Source organism: Notolabrus celidotus, chromosome 22, assembly GCF_009762535.1.
Source record: "Notolabrus celidotus isolate fNotCel1 chromosome 22, fNotCel1.pri, whole genome shotgun sequence".
NCBI classification, from domain to species: Eukaryota; Metazoa; Chordata; class Actinopteri; order Labriformes; family Labridae; genus Notolabrus; species Notolabrus celidotus.
In genome coordinates, this window is record NC_048293.1 from 25,626,023 (window position 1) to 25,653,918 (window position 27,896).

A 27,896-nucleotide genomic window follows, 5' to 3' on the forward strand; every position below is an offset into this window, starting at 1 on the left:
GTATGTAGACGTGTGTCTTGGTACACAGCTACAGCTACAGCTATGAACATGTAGCTATGTGGCTATGCTAATTAGCGCTAGCACTTATCCATGACAAATAAAAATCATCCACTAGATCTTCAAATCTGCAGACGTGGGGAGTAAAACTGACCTCTGCCAGAAAGGCAGCGGGACCTTTTCTGAAGGATTGGTCACAGATTTAGTGTTTCATGTTGTTTTATTTGTCAGTATGTAGACGTGTGTCTTGCTACACAGCTACAGCTACGACTTGTAGCTATGTAGCTATGCTAACTAGCACTAGCACTTATCCATGATAAATAAAAATCATCCACTAGATCTTCAAATCTGCAGACGTGGGGAGTAAAACCGACCTTTGTGTTTATTAAGATAGCCTCTAACTAGCATGCCTCCCTCCTAAGCTTCTTGTTAGCACACATGTGTGCAGGGAATGAAAAACAGAGGAGGGATTCAGTATTATTTTATACAGTCTATGGGCTGAACAAGCTCCGAGTTCTGACTCCGTGACAGACCGGATATTGTTGTTACGTAACAAAAACACTGAAGTCTGAAACGGCTCGTTTCACACACATTTACAGAAAGGTGGAGAAATCAGAACAGGGGCAGAATGGATTTTTTTCATTCTCGGGGGGTTTGTAGACAGGGACACATATTTCAGGTAGAGAACCATTAAAAAGTCAATTTTGCATGATATGTCACCTTTAACTAAGATCAGGACAATATGGAATATCTCAAAGATTAATACATTTATTTTTTGGAAAATTCTGTTTATTCATTTTTCTTCATTCTTATTCGGACAAACAGTTTACAAAACACCATAGAGTACAACAACAAAACAAAAACAAAAACAAAAACAAAGAACAAAAAAAACAAAACCATGCCATTACAAGGAGAGATGCACCCACAATCTTCAATGTAACATACACATACATACATATCTTCCCCTTACACTTTACTCACACATCTACAGGTGGCTGATATTTGAACACAGATGAAGTAATAGTACCAATAAGTTAAACATTGTATTGACCGGACTCTAGATAGGCCATCCAGGGGTCCCAGGTCTTGTGAAACAGCTGTGGGCTACCTCTGATGGAACAGGTGATTTTCTCCAAAGGAGCACATGAACTGACCTCATTAATCCATTGAATAATGTTTGGAGGGTCTACAAAGATTAATACATTTAAAAAAAAAATCATTTCCCCATGACTAATTATCCAGGCAGTATAATTCCACTAAATGTCACACGTAGATGATTCAAAATAAACAATCTCACTGTCTGATATTTGAATGGTTATTTTTGTCTTGTAAAAGCAGTAGTTTTATTTTTAGTGCCATCAAAGTAGTTTCCAATCCAGTTTGATACAGAACTCAGCAGAACTTTACCCTTGAGCAACAAACATTTATCTCTGCCCTCACACTGGCATTCATACAGAAAAACTCCCTTTGAGCAGCTTATTGTTCAGAGGCATAAGCTATCGATTGTGGACCGCTCAAAGCTGTATTTTACAAAACATATAGCTGTAAATCTGACAAAAAAGAGCATACGAGTTCAGCCAAATGTCAGTGTTTAAACAGAGGTTACCTGCGTGTTAGACAAGAGAGCAGGCTGTTTGCAGAGAGGCTGAGAGGGGTGGACTGAATCTATAAAGTTTGTTTACCTCAACATTCAGATGCTCCTCCATCTGCTTTTTATCCAGTAAATCAATTCTGCTCCTTTGTGCTGTTCAAGAAGCCCCGCTTATGAAAAAGGATGTCGTCTGCATGCAGATTCCTCTCTTCTTCTTCTTCTTCTTCTGCAACGCTGTTTACCGCACACATCCAGACTGTGATGTTGCCCGCCGCCTGGGCCTGTTGCGTCACACTGAATGGAAGTTGACTCTGCCAGAAGGCAAACTTTACTAAGTTCATTAGGAATTTAAGTTCATTATCTTACCTCAGAGTGAAACCTGAGTCTTCCCAGGAGTTTACTTTTGACTTTGGTTCGCTGGCCATTAATTCTCAAGATTTGATTAGCGCTTAACAGGAGTTAGGTTTAATAGATTGATATATAAGTCAAGGCTCTAGTGCAAGATGGCAAGCATGCTCAGTGTGTTGTGTTGCTGCAATCCCAGCATTCATCATGCTCTCAAAGGCCACATACTTTGGCTCTCAGATGCTCTCACGCAGCAGGATGTCTAATCATGACAAATCGGGACTCAGCACAATGAGTTGCTCATTTGCGTCTCCATTTGTTTCTGCAGCAGCTAAGAGTGCACAACATCTTACACTGGGCATGTCGGGTGTTTCAGTCTGATCTTATTTGTGTACATGGTAATGAGGCAACTCTTTGCCATTGTGTTTGGATTCATTCATTTTTTATGGTTGTTATTGTTCCACTATTATGCATAACAATGTCTATTTGTAGCTTCTGCTTGTGGTTTTGCTCATCATGACTGATCCCAAATCTGTCACTCTGATGTGAGACCTTCTTATGAACCCTCTTACTCTGTCTCCTCCACAAGAAGTAATATTATGATTCTCTTTCATCACATTTATGTTTTATTAACCTGCAAATTAGCAAAGGAACTTCCCTCTGCATACATCACCACTTCTGCTAATAAAGGAAAGTTGCTGCAGAAAAGCGTGCAATGCCAGATCGGTTCTGAATAGCTTGATAGTTTGTGAAGGAGAAGTGAGTAAAAAGGAGAATTAAATGATGAAGGGGGTTCAATAAGACAACATCCATGCCTGGAGGATATTCTGTGTGGCAGCAGTCTCTTGTTCTCGCCAGCTTCTGTGTAAATAAACAGCGTGTGTGTTTGTCAGGACGCAGTTCAAGAGTGCAAAGTTCATTAGAGCTTGCACTATTTCTTACTAACTTCTGAGAGCCAGTTATTATCTGAATATGACCCTGCTGTCTTACTAATTACCCGGCTTTGTTAAGCACTTGGTTCTGATTGATCTGAACTCCATAACAATGTTGACTAAGTCTGCAATTTAGATGCTAGGGACAACCTGATTACTCAAGTCATATCAAATCAATCCATGGCAAGGAGTAGAGCACAAATCACCTCAGCCTGTTGACACTGTGGCAAAATGTCTGTCTCAGACTCAACCGGCTTTCTGACACAGGCCTCAGGTCTGATACCCCTTTTCAACTGAGGCAGTTTCAGGGCCGGCGCTCAATTGAGAACCGTTTTTTTATGTTTCGACTGCAAGTAAACCAGCTCCCGGCCAGGAAAACCGGTTCCAGAGTGGCTCCAACTCTTTGCTGGTCTAGAACTGGGAACAGCTCATGTCAGGGGCGAGGGGTGAGGGTTGCCGTGATCAAAAACACAAACCAAAAGTGCTTCCGCCATTGTCCTGCAGCGAAAACATAAAAGAGACTAATGGATTCCAAGGAAAAGCAGTGGTCGACCGTTGTTGTGAGGAAATTTTTGCACTAGCACTGCTGGGAAAAGTGGTCACGTAAATCCGACATCATGACGTGCCTCTTCCACGGGCTCGAGCTGGCAGAAAAACAAACGGGTGCCTTGTTGGTTTTGCGAGTTCAACCACAAAATGCAACCCAGTTGGCGTTGGTCGGAAAGAGGTATGAGAGTAGATTGAGGAGATACCGGGCTCCAACCATCTCTGATAGGGAGAAGTAGAGCAACATCCAGGGACCTGCTCACCCTGTTGGGATCCTAATTTGCATAACCACCTGTTCGCTATACACGACCCCTTTACTTCATCTTCCAGTCATTATGAGAATTTGCTGAATTATCCTTTGCAAATGAAATCTAAAGTATTATAACATTAGAATGAGTGCTGGTAGTGCAGAAGGAGAGGTTTGTTTTGTATTATCTCTTGTGTATTTGTTGTTGACTGTTGTTTATTTTAAAGGCCTATCTAGGGACAGGCATCACACACCAGCTATTAATGCTGTAGTGTCTGGTATCAGTGTACTTGCTTCACACGGGCTCCTATACAAATAAAGACTAACTAACCAACTATATAGAGCAGGGGTTCCCAAACTTTTCAGCCGGTGACACCCACAGTGATTTAATGTGGCTTCATTTAGCTGGTCTGCAGAAAACTAGCCTACTTATATGAGCATGTGTCTGTGTTTCCTGTGCCGGTATGAATTAACCTGCTACTAATGGTTCACTAACACTAAACTAAGGAGTCATCTGGCAACAAAGAAAGGCAGAAAACTCATTACTTTTTCTATTTTCAAGGTTTTATTTCAAGTTTAGCTTCTACTTTTGTTGACATTTTTTTACTATAATGGATAAAATGTACTATTTTTAGTCCAAAGCTTGATCCGTAAGGCAACTGGACTGGTAGAAATTCTTGAAGACGTTTCACCTGTCCTCCGAAAGGCTTCTTCAGTTCTGACCAGACTGGTGTCCAGGAGTCACAAAAGAGTCCTAAGTAGGGTCGTTAGTCTAGTACCTGGAATTCTCCTATCACCTGACAGTCGTTCAGTACCTCCTGGCAGTCGTTAGCCTAGCTCCTGACAGTTGTTAAGGCTGATTTATACTTCTGCGTCGAATCGACGGCGTAGCCTACGCCGTAGGTCCGCGTAGCTCCCGTACCTACGCAGAGGCCTACGCACGTAGCTGACGTGCACCTCCTCCAAAATGTAACTACGCGTAGAGCCGACGCGGACCGCAAGCTCTGTGATTGGTCCGCTCGACGGCTTTGTCTTTCCCGCATTCACAGCACTTCCGGGATCCCGGACATCGGCCACACATCGGCCGTGTATTTCATCTCCTCCTCTCTATTCTTCATGTAATCATGTCTGTATGATAAACAGCAACATGTATCAGCTGTAGATTAACATAACACGCTCTGAATCGATGAGGAAAAGTAAACAGAGATCGTAGCAGGACCGGAAGCAGGCGACCGGCTATCAGAGAGACCACACTGCCCTCAGGCGTTTCGGAGGAGAATTGCTGCGCGACACGGACACACCGACGCACAAGTATGTGGGGCTCATGTCCACGTCAGCCCCTGCTGCGTAGGGGCGACGCAGAAGTATAAATCAGCCTTTAGGGTCGTTACTATTTTTAGATAACTTACAACAAAAACATTCTGGAAGACATCTCACGCCCCCCCATTTGTGTCTCGCGACCACCCAGGGTGTCCCGACCCACACTTTGGGAACCCCTGATATAAATAAATGAGTAGATAAATAGAAAAGCAAGCAAGCTACTGTATGTCTTTGTTATTGTTTAATTTCTCCTGTGACTTGTCAAAAAATGACATAACATACAAAGTAAAAAAGTTTCCTATGTATGTTTTAGAATCTGTAATCCCCAAATCTATAAATTTTGCACTCTTGCTAGAAAAATGAATGGATAAAATCAATGTTTTATTGTCTAAACTTCAGGATTAACAGCTAAGTAGAAGACTTACACCACTCTTCCTTTTTGTCTGCTCAGTATTAAAGTGGAGCCGAGAGCAAACAAGCTTAGTTTAGCATACAGATTAATAACACAGTGGACAACACCTCGCTTCACTCAAAGCTTGAACAAAAATCCTCCCAGCAGCTCTCGTTAAGCTCTCAAACAAATGTTAAGTTGTGTTTTTTCACTGAGGCCGAGTGCCAAACTATTCCTCTTATTTCTGGGAGCGGTGACTTCTTTGAGCCTCTGCTGTAGTGAAGCCAAGTTAACTCCGGGATTCTTGGGGTGTTTTTTTTTTTTGTAAACAAAGAAAATATAATGAGTTAATTAGTGCTCAAGTTGCTAGTGGGCTTTGTGTTAAGCCACGGTTGCTGTTTACCCCTAATTTCTGTCTTTATTGCAAAGCTACAGGCTAGAGCTGCATTAATTACTCAGCATCAATGCTAATAAGCATTTCTCAATTAAAAAAAAAAAGTGACACAGTTCAGCTCTAGCTGGCCCCACTGTTGCGACAGAGTTGAGTGTAGGCAGATTTGGAAACAGGCACACAGTCACAGACACTTACAAGAATTTAATGAGCTATCTTGCTCCCCTAGCCGAAACCAGGACATTAAATTGAGACTTCTTTCCCACTTGTCAGACACTATACTGTAAAGAGAGAGACTTCCCCTCCAGCCGTTTTTGTAACCCTTGCTGAGGATCTGATTACAAGGCTTGGCATTTAGAGAGGAAGTGCTAACATGTCAATAACAACAACTGACAGGCTCACAGGGGGGGGAGAAGAAAAACGCTCAGTGGATTAATTCGAAGCTGCAGGGGGGAGGCGACAGGGAGACGGTCAACCCTCTCATGTGAGCCTTGACCCCAGCTGCCACCTGTGATTTCTACCATGTGTGCGTTCAAGTTGGATTGCGGTGCTGCCCTTTACATGCACCTGCTCTCTCCAATAACTCACTGTAATGAGACAGAGGCCAATGGGCTCTGTCTGCCTTATTTAGATTTGTATGTCTACACACATAACTCCAGACGCACAAATTTCATCACGCTCCACCGTCGCCGTTTCACAGTGATTGTTCCTGTCAGAGTTTTTCTTGCTCATGCCAGCAGTTGCAGGTGTTTTTGTTTTGATTTGCTGCTGGTATTCGGGTCTTGGTGTCTTGACAGTTTGACGCCGTTTGTTTCTCTATTCACAGCACTTTGGCTGCTTTGACAGCCAACGACACAGGTGCCTCGCCTTGTTTACTGTGGTCTCTGCCTCTCCACATCCCCCCCCCCCCCCCCCCCCTCTTGTTTTCCTTCCATCACTGTCTCCTCCTTTCTTCGCTTCACACTCTGCATTTTTCAAATCACAGACAATCCTCACATAACTCTTTCCCCCCTTTTTTCTTTTTTCCTGGAATGCTCCTCATTTCCTACTGCTTTCTTTTTTCTTCAGCTTCTGTTCCCCCCTCCTCCACCTTCCTGCTCTTCTTCTAGCCAAGGTCTGTGTCATAAATCAGACCACAATGAGACTGTCGCTTCATTGCAGTGGTGCAAAGTTACATTCAAAGTCCGTTTTAGAATACCTAACTACAGTAGAAGGTGCTGAACTGCACTGTTCCTACTATATTGGCGTTTGTGCTTCTGGGACACTGTATTCTATGTTGTATTTATCTGAAAACCATTAAGTAGTTATTTGCAAAACCTGCTGACTTCTGCTTATTCAGCCTGATTAATATTAAAGGAGTAAAACTCTAAATAAAGAGGTTAAAGAGAGGGTATAAATTGCACCAGTATTTAAGACTCAGTCCACTTAGATAGGAAAGTTCCTGTGTGAAGACTTCCATTGCATTCAGCAACATGCAGTTTCTAAGTGTAGCTCTTTCTAGTACCATCTGTTATCGTCACCCTGCTACCTGTACAGTAGTTGAGCTTAACCTATGGTGGCATTGATATTTACAGACCCACTGCCAGTTCCCAATTCACTGGGACTCATGCCACACCTCTCCGCTGGTTACTTATTCTGCTAATTCAAGTCTTTTCAGTGGATGCAGCACTCTACAAAGCTTATTTACTTAATAGTTTACCTCTGTTTTCTTTAAATGCATGTTTGTAACCTAATAAGGTTATAAAGCTTCCAAAAACTCAGTCAGCACTTTCTATCCAGCAGTTAAAGACCAACTGATGAGCACAACGGCCCATTAGGTGCTGAATGTCCCCTTGAGGAGGTGGTGGAGACCAAAAACAAAGCTAAAAGGAGTGAGAAACAGACCCCTGAATAGTTATAATGAGCTTCTATCTGTTGAATATCTAAATAGGCTACTATCTGGTAAGACTGTGTACAGGGGCGTCACCAGGAATTCTGGGGCCCCTGAAAAGATATCTCAGTGGGCCCCATCATCAGAGGCAACCCTACAAAATATAACATTGCTGATATAATACTGGTTTATTTGCATTAAACAAAAATATATGCTTGAGACTATCCTGGTTAACTGACTCAAATCTAAGCTACATATCAATATTATTATTATTTTATTTTTTTAAAGGTATGTTTTTTGCCTTTTTTTGATAGGACAGCTGAAGAGAGACAGGAAATGTGGGGAGTAGAGAGCGGGGGAGGACATGCAGGAAATGGTCGACCGGCCGGGAATCAAACCGGCGACCCCTGTGACAAGGACTGTAGCCTCTGTATTTGGGGTGTTTAGACCACTTGGCCACCAGCGCCCCTCAATGTTATTTTTTTTTACAATTTCTCCAAATGTAACTGCACAATATTGACCTTCAGACTGTCCACCTCTTTAAACAAGATTATTTGAAGCCAAGTGACTAGCTGAATAACAACAAGGAGCATTATTTGGTGTAATTTAACCTCATGAAGTCAAATAAAACTCTAAAAACCTAAAGTTTACTTTCAATCAGACTCAGCCACACTTTATGCTCTATGAAAATATGACAAATCCTCACTTCAGGCATGAGATGTGCTGAAAAGAAATTCCAGAAAGGATTTCTGAATGTTTGTTTATTTATTCAGACAACTTTAGTTATCTTATTGTGGTAGAAAACACTGTTTATTTCAGGCCCATTAAGGCCCCCCCTCCCCACTTGGGCCCTAGGTACTCAGTCCCACTTTCCCCCCCATACCACGCCCCTGACTATGTATATATATTGATAGTTTGTTGAAGTCACAAAAGGTGGGGTTTGTACATTTTTGTGATAATGCTGGAACTTTTGTAAACACTGGGCTTGTTCTTGCAGTGAAATGTAATAACAAAATAAAGATGCAGTTTTGATCTATTACAAGATCTGAATACTTCTCCCATCCTGTCTTCTTTTATTTGAAGTTATGTGTGAACGAGTCCTTTCAAAACAACTTCTGTCCGCCAGCGAGAGATAACACACGTCAGCGTCACGCTGTGCTGTTGATTCGAGAATGGACAATAGACAGCCTGTGTTTATCGGTCGCTGACCTTTCTGCACTTTCCCTCTTCTTCCTCCTTCTCCATAGCAACTACTGAGGGAGATGCAGCAGATGGCCAGCCGCCCTTTCGCCACCATCAATGTCGCCTTGGAGACGGATGAAGAGCCACCTGACCTGATAGGAGGAAACGTCAAGGTGAGCACAACCTCTTTCTTAGAGCGATTACTGAAACCTCCAGAGATGTGCCTCGTGTCTGGGCTGACAGGGCCGCAAACGGGGAGGCTTGATCCATCATCGGGGGTCGGTTCATCCTTCCTCAAGTGGGAGTTTAGTCTTGTGCTCGTCGACTGCAGTTTGTGATTACAGTCACGCCGCGGTGATGGATATTCCTCACACCATCTGGTTCACTTCATTTTTTTTTTGAGCCTGAACTTTGTAAGATGATTCTGTTAGTTCCAAAGGAGCCAGGGAGGCCGGATTGAGCTCACATGGGGAGGACAGTTTGAAGTGTAGCGCAGGACTACTCCACCAAATGAGGGTCAACACAGTGTACATTTGCTGTGACACTGTGAGGGCCATATGGTGATGAAAATGGGCTCATGATGAGCGTATTATACCAGTTATAGCAAGTGATTGTGGAGGGCTGTGGATTCTAATGAGACTGAATTCAGTTAACCCTGGAGTCAAACATATGCAGATAGGAGTGAGGTACTGTAGATTAAGACTTCACTTAGAAATGAGATAAGATTTTCCTTCCAGTGTCGAGATCATTTGGAAGAAAATAAATAAATTAACACCTACTCCAAGGGATTGTTTTCTGGCATGAAAATAAATCACATTGGGAGATACTACTTGAGTCACGCTTCGTCTTACAAAACAGTCTTGTTTTGGTGCATCGAAACCATCTGTGTTTGTAAAATATTTACGGGTAAATTGAGGATAGCGAGCCCTGTCCATGTGGACATTTACAGCTTTTTGGAAAAAAGCCATTTAAATCTGAGAGCTTAAGGCAGCCTGTCTTAAACATGCCTAAAAAATTTGAACAAACAATAACACCGTTGTTGTTACCACGCTTCATTAGACTACGACAAACGGCCACGGTTACATTTCTTTAAGACAAGATCGGAGACACATGAGTTGAACTCTAACCTTTTTATTTTGAACCCATAAACTTTTAGTTTCTGTATTGTTTCTGCAAGTAAATGCTAAGCTATCAAAAGTTAACAGACATCTGCTGTTGGTGAAGTCAGTGTTTGTCTTGGGAATGCAAGCTTATAACTGAAACTCAAAAAGAAGAAGGTAAACAAGGATAATCCAGTGTTTAGCTGTGGTTTTGGATGTAGGCTCAACTTAGTGATATTTTGCAGTCATAACTTTCAGTTTGTTATTGTTGTTTATTTTGAGATACTTCATTTCCTCCTTTTTCACAACCTATAAAATTAGATTTCCCTCACTTCTAAATTACAATAAAAAGTTATCTTTATTTTTTTTTTCAAGTTATATTTTTGGGCATTTTGGCCTTTAATGGACAGGACAGCTGAAGAGAGACAGGAAATGTGGGGAGTAGAGAGTGGGGGAGGACATGCAGGAAATGGTCGACCAGCTGGGAATTGAACCAGCGACCTCTGTGACAAGGACTATAGCCTCTAAACGTGGGGCGCTTAGACCGCTAGGCCACCAGGGCCCCATAAAAAGTTTTCCTTAAGGTGACATATCATGCAAAATGGACTTTTTAATGGTTCTCTACCTGAAATATGTGTCCCTGTCTACAAACCCCCCGAGAATGAAAAGAATCCATTCTGCCCCTGTTCTGATTTCTCCACCTTTCTGTAAATGTGTGTGAAACGAGCCGTTTCAGACTTCAGTGTTTTTGTTACGTAACAACAATATCCGGTCTGTCACGGAGTCAGAGCTCGGAGCTTGTTCAGCCCATAGACTGTATAAAATAATACTGAATCCCTCCTCCGTTTTTCATTCCCTGCACACATGTGTGCTAACAAGGAGCTTAGGAGGGAGGCATGCTAGTTGTAGGCTGTCTTAATAAACGCAAAGGTCGGTTTTACTCCCCACGTCTGCAGATTTGAAGATCTAGTGGATGATTTTTATTTTCCATGGATAAGTGCTAGTGCTAGTTAGCATAGCCACATAGCTACATGTTCATAGCTGTAGCTGTGTACCAAGACACACGTCGACATACTGACAAATAAAACAACAAGAAACACTAAATCTGTGACCAATGGTTCAGAAAGGTCCTGCTGCAGGCGCCTCTCCGTCAGGATCAGATTCTGGATCAGATTCAGAGGGTTGAAGTAACGCGGGTTTGTGAGCAGCCGTGTATATTCAGCCAACATGTAAACATTAGATCAACGTGCCGGAGAGCCGAGGCACATCCACTTCCTGGGGGGGCGTGGTCAGAGAGAAAACAGAGTGTTCTGAGGAGGACTGAAGAAGAGGGCTTTTCAGGCAGACCAAAATCTGATTTCAAAGTGTTTTTTTGAGCACAAACTTTAAAGACATGTTTTGGGGACCTCTTAGACCAATATATATTGATGAAAAAAGCGTGATATGTCACCTTTAAACTTAAAGTGGTGTCCAACCATGCAAAGATATAAAAACACCTTCTTATCCAAGTCATCCTGACAATACAAAGGGCTTCTAGTCTACCTGTTTTTTGGGGGGTTTGGGGGATCAATTTTTTATTATTATTTTTTACAACAGAGAAATCCAAAAACCAAGTTTACACAAACAACAAAAAGAAGAGTACAGGAGAGAGGGATCATGTCCATTGTTGATGGAGGATGGAGGCTAAGGAAACAGAGACCAAAAGAAACAAGCAAACAGGAAATACATTTTTAGGATCGCCATTGCATGAATGACAAACATAGGTAGGCAAAAGAAAATTATAAATAAAAACAAACCATGCAAAGGTTTGAAAATACCTTCTTATCCAAGTCATCCTGACAGTACAAAAGGCTTCTAGTCTACCTGTTTTAAAGGCACTATTTTTTGTTTTAGGAAGTGTTAAAGGAAAAGTGTCCCCTCTGTTTTACCTGCAGGGATTCAGCTGAGAGAAAAGAGTCAAACAGCCCAAAAAATATGAATCTAGAAATGCAAACATTGAACAATGTTATATAAAGAGAAAATACTTGCTTTCCCTAGCAGTAGCCATTCATACACTGCAATTCTGCAACAGCAAACAAAGCTCCACCATCATTATACCTGACTTGGTGTCCCAGTGTGTGATTTTACAGCGACTGAATTGCAGGAGAGCAGGATTGGCTGTGACATGCAACATACCTGTGTCAGCATCCAGGGTGATGCATACAATCAGCAGCGAACGTTTCAAAATAGTGATGATACTTTATTGCATCTCGAGTGATCTTCTACCCGAGCAATCTCAGGACCCATCTGACGGCGAGAGGTGATTTATGACAACTTTTCAGTAATTCCAGGTTACAAAAACTGACTCCCGGCCAAGACTTCCTTTTCTGTGCTGGGTTTACATCTGCATCGTAAACACTGTCATTTCTTGGTCCATTACACCCCCCCTGGATAGTGCGTGTTCATCTGTTTCAAGAACCGGTAGCTCTCAGTTCAGCAGCACACGCACAGACGCTTCATTCTGGCTTACTTCAGCGGTATGAACCCGATAAAGAACCGGTTTTATTGTGATTTACTTACACTTTATGGGTCTCTAGTTTGCAGAAACAGCAACATCATGATATAATGCAGACTCTGTCAGGTCTGACTGCGAGAGGAGAAGGAAACAACTTTTAAAAGGTTTGCTGAACGGAGGTGGACAAATCATTTATGATGCATGACACTGATTGACTTTTGCAGCACAGTGTCGAGCAGATTTGTGTCTCACATTAAAATTATCGATCTGCATTTATCCATGGCTGCATTTGCGTACCAAATATCTGTTCATAGAGATAAATAAATTGTCATCTTACTTACAGAAGTTCAGCCTGCTTGTGCTCTACATGACAATGACAATAAATTAGTTTCTCCAACAATCAATTGCAAGCAGAGTCTCTAAATGTTGAAATATATTTAAGTACATATTAAGCACACAGGGGATTAGACTTGTGTATGTCATTTGTAATGTATCTGTCTGTCTGTCTTATTGCCTGATTTGCTTCTCTTTACAAAGAAGTCATTTATCCTGCCCCCCTGTCTTTTCATTCTCAACCAACCCTATGAAAAAAATAAGCCAGTCTTGTTAACCCTAGCATCACTTACAATCACACAATGTTATTAAATCTCCACTTCCAGCTTAAAAAATGTCAGGGCAAACAGACCACTGTAGATTTAATATTCAAACTTTTCAGCTAGTTGACACGCTAGCTAGCTCATTTAAGCCAACAGAGCATGGAACAGCTAGCTGGCTGATTATCTGCTAGTTTCATTCCTCTAAAATCATTGGAGAAACACGTAAATATAAGCGGCAACCCGAATTAAATGTAGACGTTAGCCGGTCATCTGTAGACGCCATGGGATGCAACATTAATGTTAGCTTGCTACCCGTACTTGCAGCAAAACGATCTCCTATCTGAACATAAAAGTGACTTTAAACAGTGACTCATTAGGAAACCAACGTGAAACTTACTTTAGATAAAGGATTTTACTGTCCATCAACGCTGATTACCCTCCTCTTCTTCTTCTTCTTCTCACTTTGCTGATCTCTGTTGGATGAAGGCACTCCAGATAACTGCCTGACTCTACCGTTTGACTCTAGTTAAAATCTTCCTCTTCTTCTGTAAATGGACTTGGTAAATGGACTTGGACTTATATAGCGCTTTTCTAATCTTTCTGACCACTCAAAGCACTTTTACACTTCTCGTCACATTCACCCATTCATACCCATTCACTCACTGATGGTAGAGGCTGCTATGTAGTGACGGACCATCAGTGTTAGCTGATCTCATTCATGCACACATTCACACACCTCTGAACAACAGAGGGAGCAATTCGGGGTTCGGTGTCTTGCTCAATGACACTTCGGCATGTGACTGCCGGAGCTGGGATCGAACCGCCAACCTTACGATTGATCGACGACCGACTCTACCCACTGAGCCACAGATTCTTCTTCTTCTCCTAGTAAGGTGGATTCCAACTCTTTGTGCTACATAGCGCCAACTACTGTACAGGAGGGACTTTGCAGTCAATAGGCGTCACCACTTTCAAAATGCAACTGGCTCCTTTCAACAAGATGTGCGATGCTGTGACATGTCAATCATGTTTGGGGTGGCACCTGGAGGGTCCAGTCAGATTTCAGGGGGGTCCAGTGCTACCATGGCCTCCCCTCTAGCTCTGCTTCTGACCTTAATCCACCATGAGCATTGCACCTTGCAGTATTTAGCTAGTTACAGAGGCGAGGAAAAACTTCCTTTAACAGGCAGAAACCTCCAGCAGAACCAGACTCATGTTAGACACACATCTGCTGAGACTGAGTTGGGGTTGGAAAGAGGGATAGAGGAGAATAAGAGATAGAGGGAACAGTGATAGTGATGAGACGAGTAGAAGTAGCTGTTGCCGCTGGAATCCAGCAGGAGGGTGTCTGCCTCCCGGACCCTGACTGGTAGATGCTTCCAAAGGAGAGGGGTCCTGATAACTGAAGGTTCTACCTCCCATACTAAGACTAGACATTACAGGCAATGTGCAAGTGTTCATCCAAAGAACTGAAAAACTGTCCCCCTTGTTGTTTAACTAACCTCTATTCAACGAGCGAAGGGCAGAATCTTAGCCAGAGGTCAAGCGTTATTGTGAGAGATTAGTGCATAAAAAGAATCAGAGTAGCTCAGAGTGAATTCAATTAAATTGAGTTTAGTTTAAAAGTGTTTGAAAAGACTGTGAAGACTTTATTATAGAGCAGAGTTTAACACATGGAGTTAAAGGAGGTTATAACAGATTTAAAAGCAGATATTAAGGATGGAGGCGGCAGTAGAAGCCATTTAAAAAGTAGAAATTGTACAGAGGTATAGAAATTGCAGTTGAGTATTCGGCGGGCACAGAGCCACGGGCGGGAGTACCTGTGACTCTGCACTTTGTGATGAATGACCTCTGAATGCAGATGTAGAGCAGAATTATAGGACTGCTTCAGCGGGGTGGCTCGGGGGGGCCCTCAGCTCTGACAGGGGCCATGCATCTCAAGGGGCTCGACTCCGGAGTGCAAGGTTACTCCCAGGAAAGGCTGCGGGGGCCTGTGGGGAAGATCGGCAGCTAATCAAGACTCCTGCTCGAACAGAAAGTATCCCCAATCTTCAGATACTTTGTCCTCAGTTCTCCTGTGTTAACTCTTTTTCTGCACTCCTGAAGTCAGCAGTCCTCTCCTCTTTTTCTCTCTTCTTCTGTTTGTCACAGCTTCTTTGTCACTGTAACATCTCTTCTGTTTACTACTTTCATCCCTTCTCTCTTTTTCTGGTGTCTTTCCCCTCGCCTCTAGTTTTCCTCTTCTTCTAGCGTCAGTTTTCCTGTTTTCTTCTCCTCTCCCTGTTCTCCCTTTTACAGTATCTCACAAAAGTGAGTTCACCCCTCACATTTCTGCAAATATTCAATTATATCTTTTCATGGGACAACACTGCAGAAATGACACTTTGATATAATGTAAAGTAGTCAGTGTACAGCTTGTATAACAGTGTAAATTTACTGTCCCCTCAAAATAACTCAACACACAGCCATTAATGTCTAAACCACCGACAACTAAAGTGAGTACACCCCTAAGTGAAAATGTCCAAATTGGGCCCAAAGTCTTAATATTTTCTGTGGCCACCATTATTTTCCAGCACTGCCTTAACCCTCTTAGGCATGGAGTTCACCAGAGCTTCACAGGTTACCACTAGAATCCTCTTCCACTCCTCCATGACAACATCAAGGAGCTGGTGGATGTTAGAGACCTTGCGCTCCTCCACCTTCCGTTTGAGGATGCCCCACAGATGCTCAATAGGGTTTAGGTCTGGAGACATGCTTGGCCACTCCATCACCTTCACCCTCAGCTTCTTTAGCAAGGCAGTGGCCGTCTTGTAGGTGTGTTTGGGGTCGATATCATGTTGGAGTACTGCCCTGTGGCCCAGTTTCTGAAGGGAGGGGATCATGATCTGCTTCAGTATGTCACAGTACATGTTGGCATTCATGGTGACCCTCAATGAACTGTAGCTCCCCAGTGTCGGCAGCACTCATGCAGCCCCAGACCATGACACTCCCACCACCACACACTTGTCTTTGTACTCCTCACCTGGTTGCCACCACACACGCTTAACACCATCTGAACCAAATAAGTTTATCTTGGTCTCATCAGACCACAATAAATGGTTCCAGTAATCCATGTCCTTGGCCACTCCATCACCTTCACCCTCAGCTTCTTTAGCAATGCAGGGGCCGTCTTGAAGGTGTCTTTGGGGTCGTTATCATGTTGGAGTACTGCCCTGTGGCCCAGTTTTTGAATGGAGGGGATCTTGCTCTGCTTCAGTATGTCACAGTACATGTTGGCATTCATGGTTCCCTCAATGAACTGTAGCTCCCCAGTGTCGGCAGCACTCATGCAGACCCAGACCATGACACTCCCACCACCATGCTTGACTGTAGGCAACACACACTTGTCTTTGTACTCCTCACCTGGTTGCCACCACACACACTTGACACCATCTGAACCAAATAAGTTTATCTTGGTCTCATTAGACCACAAGACATGGTTCCAGTAATCCATGTCCTTGGCCACTCCATCACCTTTACCCTCAGCTTCTTTAGCAAGGCATGGTCCGTCTTGGAGGTGTGTTTGGGGTCGTTATCATGTTGGAGTACTGCCCTGTGGCCCAGTTTCTGAAGGGAGGGGATCATGCTCTGCTTCAGTATGTCACAGTACATGTTGGCATTCATGGTTCTCTTAATGAACTGTAGCTCCCCAGTGCCAGCAGCACTCATGCAGCCCCAGACCATGACACTCCCACCACCATGCTTGACTGTAGGCAACACACACTTGTCTTTGTACTCCTCACCTGGTTGCCCCCACACACTCTTGACACCATCTGAACCAAATAGGTTTATCTTGGTCTCATCAGACCACAAGACATGGTTCCAGTAATCCATGTCCTTGGCCACTCCATCACCTTTACCCTCAGCTTCTTTAGCAAGGCAGGGGCCGTCTTGGAGGTGTGTTTGGGGTCGTTATGTTGGAGTACTGCCCTGTGGCCCAGTTTCTGAAGGGAGGGGATCATGCTCTGCTTCAGTATGTCACAGTACATGTTGGCACTCATTGTTCTCTCAATGAACTGTAGCTCCCCAGTGCCGGACACTCTCACTCTCACACACTCTTGACACCATCTGAACCAAATAAGTTTATCTTGGTCTCATCAGACCACAAGACATGGTTCCAGTAATCCATGTCCTTAGTCTGCCTGTCTTTAGCAAATGGTTTGCAGGCTTTCTTGTGCTTCATCTTTAGAAGAAATGTGAGGGGTGTACTCATTTTTGTGAGATACTGTATGTATTTGCTGCTTGTCTCATATTTCTTTTCTTCTTTCACCCCTTACTCCTCCTTTCTTTTATTTCTTAGCTTTTTTCTCTATTTTTGTCTCTTCAATTAACATACCTTTCTCCTCTTTCAGCCTCTGTTTTATACTTTTCATATCTTTTTCCTCTTGTCGTCTTTTTGTCTTTCTACCTGTTAACCTCTTTATTTTTCTTTATTCTGATCTTTGGAGTCTTTATCCTTTCTCGTGTCCTCGTTCATCCTTGCTTTGTTTCTTCTTTACCTTAATTGTCCTTCCTTTTTCTGCGTAACTTCTCCTTTACTCTCTTTCTTTGTTTCTTTTCTTCTCCTATCCCACGTCCTTACTTTACTTTAGTGTCCTCCTCTAATTTACTAGACCTTTACTGATCCTATCATCTGTCTGGGGTTTTCTGTTGGCCTTATCTGCTGCTCTTGTTTGTGTGTTTGTGCGCTTTCATGTGTGTGTGTGTGGGTGTCGCTGTGTGTTGTGCACACGTTGTTGCTGCTGTGCAAAAAAGAAAAGAACCAGCTCGCTGTGAATATCAGGCCCCATCCACCCCCTCCTCCGTCTCTGCTTTCCCTTTTCTTCTCCCACCTCTACTCTTTTCTTCCATTCTTCCCCGGCATGCTCTCCTCCTCTCCATCAGGGCAGGAGCAGCCCAGGAGCAGAGATCCAATTTAGATCTTCCTCCTCAGCTTTCTCTGCCTTCACTGGCTCAAGCAGCGAGCGCACACTATCCTATCTCTTCCCCGGCTCAGATTGAGCGACTCAGAGCAGGCTCTTCCCCCTTGTTTCCATGCTGTTTTATCAGAACACCACAGTGGTGTATTAAGACCGGGGATCGGAGTATACGGGGGGCCAGGCGCAGCACAGTAGGCTGAAGATCATTAAAGTTGTTTATAGCCGCGGTGGGAAGTCCAAACTTGCTCCGCACATGAGATATATTCTCTCGGCTTCTGCCAAATGGAGCTTGCGGCCTCGGCATCACGGGCAGATGATTACCTTTGTGACGCCTCCTGCTCTGCTTTTATTTATAGATACGCTGGGACCAGGGAAAAACCTGAAAAGTTATGCATAAAAGAGAGGGTGAAAAGAAACAGTTGTGCTTTATCTAATGTGGCGTTTATTATCTGCACCTCCTCCCGTTGTGTTTTACATCAAACTACAGGCGTACCATTTGTTCATTCATGTGCAATAACCGTGAGCTTCATAATGACCAGTGGTAGAAAATGTGAAGTCAAAGGCCAAGGCGTCTAAAGAATGCTTGATTATGGTCATTTCAGATAGATAATAGTGAGGTAGAGACTTAGAGCATTGATTTTATATCCAGCAGTCTTATGCACGTGTGTAAGAGTGGGCATGCAGCAAACTGAAAGAGACAGCTGACAGCAGATATTGAGTTTTTTTCCATAAAAGGCCGTAATGAGAAGAGGCAGGTGCTGACTTTCTTCTAAAACAATATCACCTTTAACATCTGGCACTAATTCCACACTTCTACATGTGTGTTTTAAAACTGTCCACGCTGACACGCCTGCAAAAAACACATTTACTGTGCATGCACTGGCTGATGAAGGCAGGAACTGGTTCTCTCATTCAAAGCAGTGCTGCCATTTAGAGCTGATATCACAACTGGACATGAGTATTTCTCTGATAACAGCTTGCAGCCTGCACATACAGGCATTAGTGAAAAATGCAAACATTTTGGTGCACAACAGCAGCTGGTATGAACAGAAAAAAACTGAGCAGGCCCTGTGGTGAGTTATTTATAGCCTCTTACACATCGCAATCTCATTACAGTGCCGGACCAGAGTTTGGACTTACACATTGAACCCTGTAACAGCATAGTATTGGTGTCTCAGTGTGTGATTTCACATTACATTACGGTATTGCAGAAATGTAAGAGGCACGGCGTGAAAACACACATTCAGTCATGCACACACACACACACAGCGCTGTTCTGTCCTGCCGGCTCTGACGCAACACATGGCCACTCCCTATTCCACCGCTGTTACTGTTTCTTACACAGGACCTCCACCAGATCCGTGTTCGTCCGTCTTCAATCCACTACAGTCTGGCTCTGTGCTCTCTCGTCCGTCAAAACCCACCGGTTGCGTTTTCAGAAAGCAGCACAGAGCAGGACAGCTGGACAGCTAGAGCCATGTGACCAAGGTTTCCCGTGACTATTACTGCTTTAATTGATATCCTCCTCCTCTCCTCATCCATGTTGTCTTTCTGGTCCTCTGAAAACCTCTGACCTGTTGACTCCAGGCCTGGCTCCACTCATCATGAAGGTGTGTTATATTGGGAAGGAGTGTTTTATTTTGAAAATGTATGTTTTATTTGGTTTTGGTGCCTGACTTCCTGTCCCGCTCCATCTGCTCTGTTGAGATTGATACGTCATGCTCTGGCATCCGGCAAAAATAGAAGTCTTGCTTATCTGATCCACAACAGAGCGGATCCAGTGGAAGTTAACACATTGAGTAGAATAGAAACCTATCAGATCTGGTGCTGTGACAAATCAGAGTCGGACCGGACATGGATCTGGTGGAATTTGGCTGTTAGGAGGAATCAGACGTGGAACAACTTTGCCTCCACCTTCCCGCCTTGACCTGCCTATGAGCTGTAACAGGGGTGTAAATATCCCGCCTTGAATTGGCAGCATCTAAGAGCCTTATGTTGAGTTGACCGCTGCTCCTTAAGGCAGAGGTCTTCAGACTTATCAAAGGAAAACAGACTAAATGTCACTCCCTAAAACCGACAATGGTCAACTCACTGACAATGACTTTGGAGCATGGCAACAGTGGAGGAGGCTTCTGGAGAGCTGGCCAATCATGTGCTATATTGGGCATTTTACGGGGACAGCATCTTAAATGAAGCAAAAGCTGAAATAACACCAGTCTGAGATAAAGAACTTTCTTTGAGGTGTTAATGATGTAAAACTTGTACTGGGGAATCAGAGGGACAGTTTAAAGCCTGGCAATAAACATTATAACCCCTCAGAAAGGATTTTGTTTCCTAATTTGTATAAGTTTGTTCAGGAGTGCCGGATGGGGGAGAAAAATTAGGACCTTAAGAAATAAAATGCCTTTCTTTTGATGCATTAGTGAAGTGGTGAGGCCCAATCCAATATTTGAAATAAGGCCCAGAATCTCTGGTGGCGGCCCCCGAGCACATAGGTAAAGTAGTTTCTTTGGAGCTTCCTTGTATCTGATCCATTCATTGCCAGATTGCCTTTGTTGTTTCAGATAGAGGACTGAAATTCTAATTTAGTCAGATAAAGAAGTGCTTCAACTTCTCTTGTTTGTCTTTATTTTCCTGCAGTGTTTAATTTAAATACTTTGCAATATGGTGTTATTATTACAGTCTGGCAAAAACATTTCTTTGTAAACAGAAGACGAATGAGTGAAGAAAAAAAAACAAACCTCATCAAAGTTGGCTCAGTGGAAGTGTCTGTACCTGGTGAGTCATAGAAGCGGAGAGTTTGTCTCGCTCTCGTCACTCGCTGGAGGTAAACTCATCCCCAGCTGCTGCTAAAGCAGAGATGAATGCAGCGGATGAAAGCGGAGCCAGCGTGCCGCCGCAGCGTACGCCCACGTCAGCGTGTGTGTGTGTGTGCCTGTGTGTGGGCTCAGCAGTGATCCTACGTGCTGGGCTAATTACTGGGAGGTAATTTAACAGAACCTTTCGCCGCTCTGCCTGGCCGGTCTAGATAACTCTCCGGAGTGGTGCCGGTGGGGGAGGCCAGGCAGGGGTGGGGGGGTAGGGGGAGTCGAGGGGAAGGCTTCAGCGCCATAAAACAAAGGCATCTGCTGGGTAATGTTATTAACACACAGCCTCTGAAGAAGTCCACGAGTAAAGACACTACCTTTGGGTAGGCAAGAAGAATCACATGTACAAAGAGCTTAAAAGGAGGGATAATTGAATTTTCAAGGTGTTGTGTGTTTTTGTTTTTGCCTTAATTTCTGCTCTGGACAAAACAAAGTGGACGTGTGTTGAATGACATTAATCACTCTCTCTGTGTCTCTCGCTCTTTTTAAGGGTGCACTGTTTTTGTTTTCGTTGAAATTGGAAGTGAAGCACCTGACTCGTACCCTCAGATTGAAATTGAGGTCTTACATTGGACACAATAGTCATACTAATGGACACCATCGATAGCAAAACGAGGACTGTCGAAAAATCAAAATGATCCCACTGTCACATCCAACATCAGTCTGACAGCTAAGTCTCTTCCAATTCCACATTTATTCACAGCGCCCATTCCCCCTCTCTCCTCTGTTTGGAGTGTGTGAGCTGCTGGTGTTAGAAAATGAGAAACAAGCACGTAAACAAGCAAGAAGAGAGGAGCGGCTCACACCTGCTGCAGTGGAAATTGGACTTGGCAGACAAATCTTAGGACGGCCCTAAGCGCTGAAATTAAAGGCTGCCAGTCTTCTTTTATTTCATTATTTACAGAGTACAGATGTGCTCAAGTTTTTATGGCCTGCCCTCATTTTTCCAATTGTAAACACACTAGATGAGAAATACATTTCGCCCGAGGCAAAAACAGACATGTGGACCGGAGCAAACCGAGCCTAGTTGGATTGCTTCTGGCAAGGCCAAAATAATTGTTTCATCTCTTCTTGTACCCGGGGATTGAGCAGAATTAGCCATGTGTGAGATTGCACCACCTAATGTTGGTGTGGAATAGTTGTGAGTATTTTTGACCCCATTTCTCAGCACACCATGTAAGCCTCGTATAATAACGTTCCAGCAGCGTGGCTTTAAAATGGAAAGAAATGATCCAACTGAGTCCTTGGTTGTCTTATCTTGTTATTGAGTCATCACTCATTTATCTCAAAAAGCTGTAAGTGATATTAACATTTTACAGCCCTGAGGGGACAATATTGGCTTTTACTGCAATCACATGGAAAACAAAATTGCAGTTTGCTCCCTTTAAGTATTTAATTAGGAGACTTTTATCCGGCTGGCTCCCACTCCCTCTTGTGAGTTTCTTAAGAAGCTTCTCTAAAGTGCTTCCAGAGAGGGATGGAGGAACCTTTTTGTCGGAGTCCCACAAGGTCCTCCAATGAATTAGCAGAAGTTTGATTTTACTGTTATTTTAGTTTGGCAAAGTTGATCAAATTAAGAAGAAGGAAGAAGAAAACACTAAACTTTTCCAATTAGAACTTCCTTCTCTCTGCTGTTTTAATATTATATAACTGTTGTGGCATATTTAAATAGTTACATTCAGACTAGAAGGAGTTTTAAACAGAGGCATCTTGTCACCTTTGCTCCAAAACACTCCAGTTTAAGACAATAAGCTTGGTATTCAGGACTAATAAGTACCTGAATTATGATAGACACCAACTTTTTATTAAAAAACAGCCAATCAGTGTAAACATTTATTTAAATGTATCACAAACTTGATGACACCTCCATGAAATACTCCAGTTTTACCTCCACTAACGCCAAAGTCTACCGGATTCAACATTTTGTCTCATAATACAAAGATTTTTAACCTCTTTGTGTCCTCGTGTTGAGACCTTTGGATGCTCAACGACGAACCCACATTCATTAAAGTACTGATTAAAGCTGGGGTTGGCAGTCTCGGAAAACTAGCATGAATTTGAATGTAGCATGTCCTCATGACTCCGTCTAACCCCTCCCCTCCTCCCTCGGAGCTCCTCCAAAACGACGCCCCCCCGCTCACATGCACGAGCGCCGCTGATTCTCGACCATATGATGGTGACTGATTCAAAACCGGTCCTCACCAAAACATTCTCATAGTGAAAGTTAAAAACACAAACAAACATGGCTGCTGTTAGTACTCACAACTATCATGCTAGCATTATCCAGTTGTACTGGTGACACGATATCAGGAGAAAAGTTATAACACATGTATAACACTGTAACAGCTCTACTGTTTGTTAAACCTGTTCAGTGTAGAGGTTCTTAATTCCTACAGTGTTGATGGTCAGTGAAGGCATCAGGAGAGGTGTAGAGTGTGTGAGCGGGAGAGAGGAGAGACAAGAGGAGAAGTTCTTCATTCATTCAAACATTGATTGTTGTTTTGTTGGTTGGCGTGATCACGGCCGACAGTGACCGGTTATTAAAGATCAACGTGTTCACCAATCGGCTCGTCATCACTACAGCGTCCGGACGGACACTACAATACATCTACATTTCTGTAGGACTTACTAAATGTCATTCATTCTTCTGCTTGTCAGAGCCCCGTGGTGAGAGCTTTTTAGACTCTGATCTGGAGGTCGAGCGAGAGGGGCAGTCAGTAGAGTCAGGGGAAGCAGAGGCAGGAGACGGGGACTCAGAGTGCACGTCGGGGAAATGTACGCGCAGGAGGCGGGCAGAACGGCTGGACGGGATTTGAATGGTTTAAAATTTTGGCACCCAAAAAACGGCGATTGGTTAGTGTTTTCCCAGGTTTACTCCGGCTGTAGATAGCAGCTTTTCTTCGCTCTTTTTTAAGAACACATTATGTATTGATCACCATCAGGACATGAAGATCATTTTAACCAGTATAACAAAAAGTGGATCTAAATCTGACTACCAACCCCAGCTTTAAGTCCAAATATAAGACGACCCTGATTATAAGACGACCTCCCCTCATCAAGATTCAAATTTGGACAAATAAATCTGCCTTATAACTCCTTCAGTTTTAAATATACTACTTTTGAGTCGCTTGGTTTGAGACTAAAAGATAAGATAAGATAAGATACTCCTTTATTCGTCCCACAACGGGGAAATTCAAGGAGTTACAGCAGCAAACAAGAAGGTGTACAGTACAAGAATTTCAACAAGAATATATCTAGAAAAGAAATGTTCATCAGAGACGACAGATTGGCCATAATTCTCCTGTCAGCCACCACCTCCACAGGGTCCAGGACTGAGCTGACCTTCTTCACCAGTTAGTTCAGTCTTGCGCTCCTGTATCCTGTCCGCCCACAGCAGGTGAAATCCTTCCAATGTGGCGTTTTTGTCCGGTGTTAGCTCTGTTAGCATGATGCTACTCTGGTGCTGGGTTAGCTCGTCCACCTTATCGCAGATAGATCTTACATTCCCCATAACGGTGGGTGGAAGGACAGGTCCATGTCGTCTTTTCTTAGCTTGCACCTCAGTACCAGCACGTCGTCCTTGCCTCCTTCTCCTCAGCTCACAGGGAACATCAGGCCTAGCACCGCTTAGTATATAAGACAACCTCCCCTTATCAAGATTTAATTTTGGAAAAAGAAATCTGCCTTATAACTCTCCTTCAGTTTTAAATATACTACTTTTGAGTCGCTTGGTTTGGGACTATCACTGTGTCTCTCCATCTTTCATCCCTCTGGCACTGTGGTTGTGAGCGACAGCCGGCCTCAGTCATGAGGGGTACGCTTACTTTGCAGATAAACGGCCTCATCCAATGCTGTGAACAAATATTGAGATTTAAAGTCCAGATCTAAGATAAGGTGATCATACTTATTCAGATTTACTTGAAAGGAAAAAATGTCTTAATTTGAATAAATACAGTATTTACTCACAGTGCCTCGTGAAGCTTTACATTGACTGATACCGCAGATACATTCCAGCACAGGTTAGATGATGTGTAGCTTTTCTTTGACACCATGGGTGTTGTTAGGTCTTCACTTTCTCATGCAGATTTATCATAAAACCTGTCTCTACCTTGATCTTGTTGCTCCTCCTCTCTTTTGGCTCGTTTTGCTCTCCTGTATTTCCCCTTTTGCTCTTTATGATAAGATAGGTCTTAGTTCCCAGTTTTCCCAGCATCAGTCTTGTTCATTTGTGGTATTTATTATTATTCTCAGAATATAAGTTAAGTAAACATCTGAAAAACAAAGACAGAAGAGTTAAGGAGTGGAAGCTAAGGTTTTGTTTTTTGGAGAGGCCTCCGTTTTACTTTCTTGATGGACTATGTCCAAGGGTCTTCTTGTCTGCGTGGAGGGTCTTGGGAAAGATGATGCCAAACTTTACAGATCATAAATATTTTTATAGCAGTTTGTTTGAATCCCAGTCTCTATAAATAACCTCACTTTGACAAAAGAGAGAAATACAATCAAGACCCGAGTTGAAGATGTGAGGAATGAAAAACAATACCATGACCCTTTTTTTCCCTGTGGACTTGTTTGTTCACGTATCATGTTCATTTCTCAAAGTCGGAGCTCTGTATTGATGATTTATAGTTAAACTGCAGCGTGTCAGAGGTGAGACGCTGTGCAAAGCTCTGGTATCCGAACATGTGTCTGAGTATTTGTTATTTCTCTGTGTGCTGCTTGTTGCTGCTGCTCTGACTGCAGTGTTTCCAGCAGGACGATGTGTCCCACTACGAGCTCATTTGTCTGCATCTGAACTCTTCCCCCTGTCAGGTCTTAAGGGGGGGGGGGCTGGTACACTCTGTGTGTGTGTGTGTGTGAGACAGAGAGAGAGAGTGTAGGATCAACAGCTGAAAATTGCTGCACACTCAGAAGCATGCAGGCAGAGCACACACACATAAACGCACACAACCTCTTAATGACCTTCCCCGTTCAAAGATGCATGAACGTAGCAAGTTCTCAACCGCCCAGAACAATCAGCTTCAGCTGCAGCAATGTTGCACAAACACCACCAGACTGCATGGCTTGGAGTCTGTAGTTGTGAATGGATGTGTGGCTTTTAACATAAACATATTCTGCACATGAATGTCCCTTCAACAGCTCATTTAAATATGACAGATCTATTACAGACAGAGCTGCAAGGCCCTGCTTTACAAGTCTAATCATCTCTGCAGATTCCATAATAAATTCATCATTTAATCACTTATAAGGTAGAGTGTGAAATCGTGCTTCATGTTGAATTGAATCTGACAGCAGCCATGCAGAGTTTTAAATCATTGAGGCGTCATGCTAAGACTCAGTTAATTCCTCTTTTCTCTCGTTTTCTGTATGTAGTTATACGACTTCATCATTCTGTGGATAGTTAATATTAAAGAGAGGATGTTGTGTTTTTTATATTGTATATACGGCTTCTTCAAAAAGTCATGAAAGAATTACACAAGAAGGACACACGATTTTACCAATTTGTGACATCACTGATTGGTGAATCTCCTTTAAAGAGCTAGCTCTGGTGTGTCTTGCTTGGGATTTTCTTGCTGTGCAGATTAAAGGTCCAAAAACACTTGGCTATGATTTATAATTTTAAATAGAGAAACATCAGATAAGTCACAACAGCTTTGTAGCATGGCAACAGTGGAGGAGGCTTCCAGAGAGCCGGCCAATCATATGCCATATGGCATATTGGCCATTTAAAGAAAGTGGGCTCATAGGGAGACAGGGCTCTTAAAGAGACAGCAGCTAAAATAAGGATTCTCAAAGAAACCAGCCTGAAATATGGAAAGAGTAGTTTGAGCTAAAGCTACTGCAGAGATATCAGAGGGACAGTTTGCAGTCTGAAAATGAGCATAGTACCTCCTCAAAGCTGAAGGTTGATGATTGTTGTCCTTCATCTTGTGTTTATTTTCCTTTTGAAAACCTGAGAACTATGATCAGTTGATCCAACATGAGAGAAATAAAACTTTACAGTATTTTTGTGTTTGTTTTAAAGTAAATTGTGATAATTGAAGGACAAATCTATAAGATCATACGTCTCCAGTTTGCACATAAAGCAAAAATACACTTTCAGGGGTCTGTAAATATTAGTTGCCTCCTAACAGTCTAGGATCAATTCATCAGTAGAGAAGACTCTGTGTGGACTGCATGCTGTCATTTAAATAGCTGCAGCACTTCTGCAGTACTCATGTCCTGGACTCAGACTCAAGTCTTGATTATCATGTCTTGTGTCTTGACTCAAACTTGAGCACTGATGAATTGGGTTTGGATTTGACCATTGATTGCACTCAGGCCCTGATCATTTAGGGCTGGCACTTATATTCAACTGCAGGGACTGGGACTTGACTCAGACTCAAGGTACTGCAACACTGGTCTGCAGCTTATTTTTCAGAGGTTTACACTACCAGTCCAAACGTTTGGAAACACCTTCTCATTCAAGGGTTTGTATTTATTCTAATTATTGTAAACACTGAAGACATCAAAACTCTGAAATAACATATATGGAATTATTTAATGCACAAAAAAGTGTTAAACAAAGCAGAATCTGTTTTATATTTTAGATTCTGTAAAGTAGCCCCCTTTTTCCTTCATGACAGCTTTGCACACTCTTGGTATTCTCTCAGTCTGCTTCATGAAGTGGTCTCCTGGAATGGTTTTTCTAATTAACATGAGCCTTGTCAAGAGTTCATTTGTGGAATTATGTGCCTTCTTAATGTGTTTGAGACCATCAGTGGTGTTGTTCAGAGGTAGGGTTAGTACACAATGGGAAGCCCTATTTGACTACTGTTGTAATCCAGATTATGGTTAAACCAGATTATTTCATAGTTTGATGTCTTCAGTGTTAATCTACAATGTTGAAGATAATTAAAATAAATAAAAACCACTGAATGAGAAGGTGTGTCCAAATTTTACACAGGGCAATGTATAAGCAGAGTCCCAAAATGACCCTCCACTCTCCATCACTCAAGAGGTTTCACTTGGACTTCAATCATCTGCAAAGGTTTCCTGTTCCTCAAAATGAAGAGACCCTGTCATTAAAACC

General features: G+C 42.9%; 1 protein-coding gene across 3 annotated transcripts in view; it reads left to right on the forward strand.

Annotated features, from left to right (window-relative positions):
• The window catches only part of atrn (attractin), a 252,196-nt gene that overhangs the window by 203,325 nt on the left and 20,975 nt on the right, over positions 1-27,896 (forward strand). For all 3 annotated transcript variants that reach the window (XM_034674875.1, XM_034674883.1, XM_034674876.1), the window contains one exon: positions 8,878-8,985. In XM_034674875.1, coding sequence (XP_034530766.1) covers positions 8,878-8,985 — 108 coding nt within the window. The remainder of the gene's footprint in view (positions 1-8,877; positions 8,986-27,896) is intronic.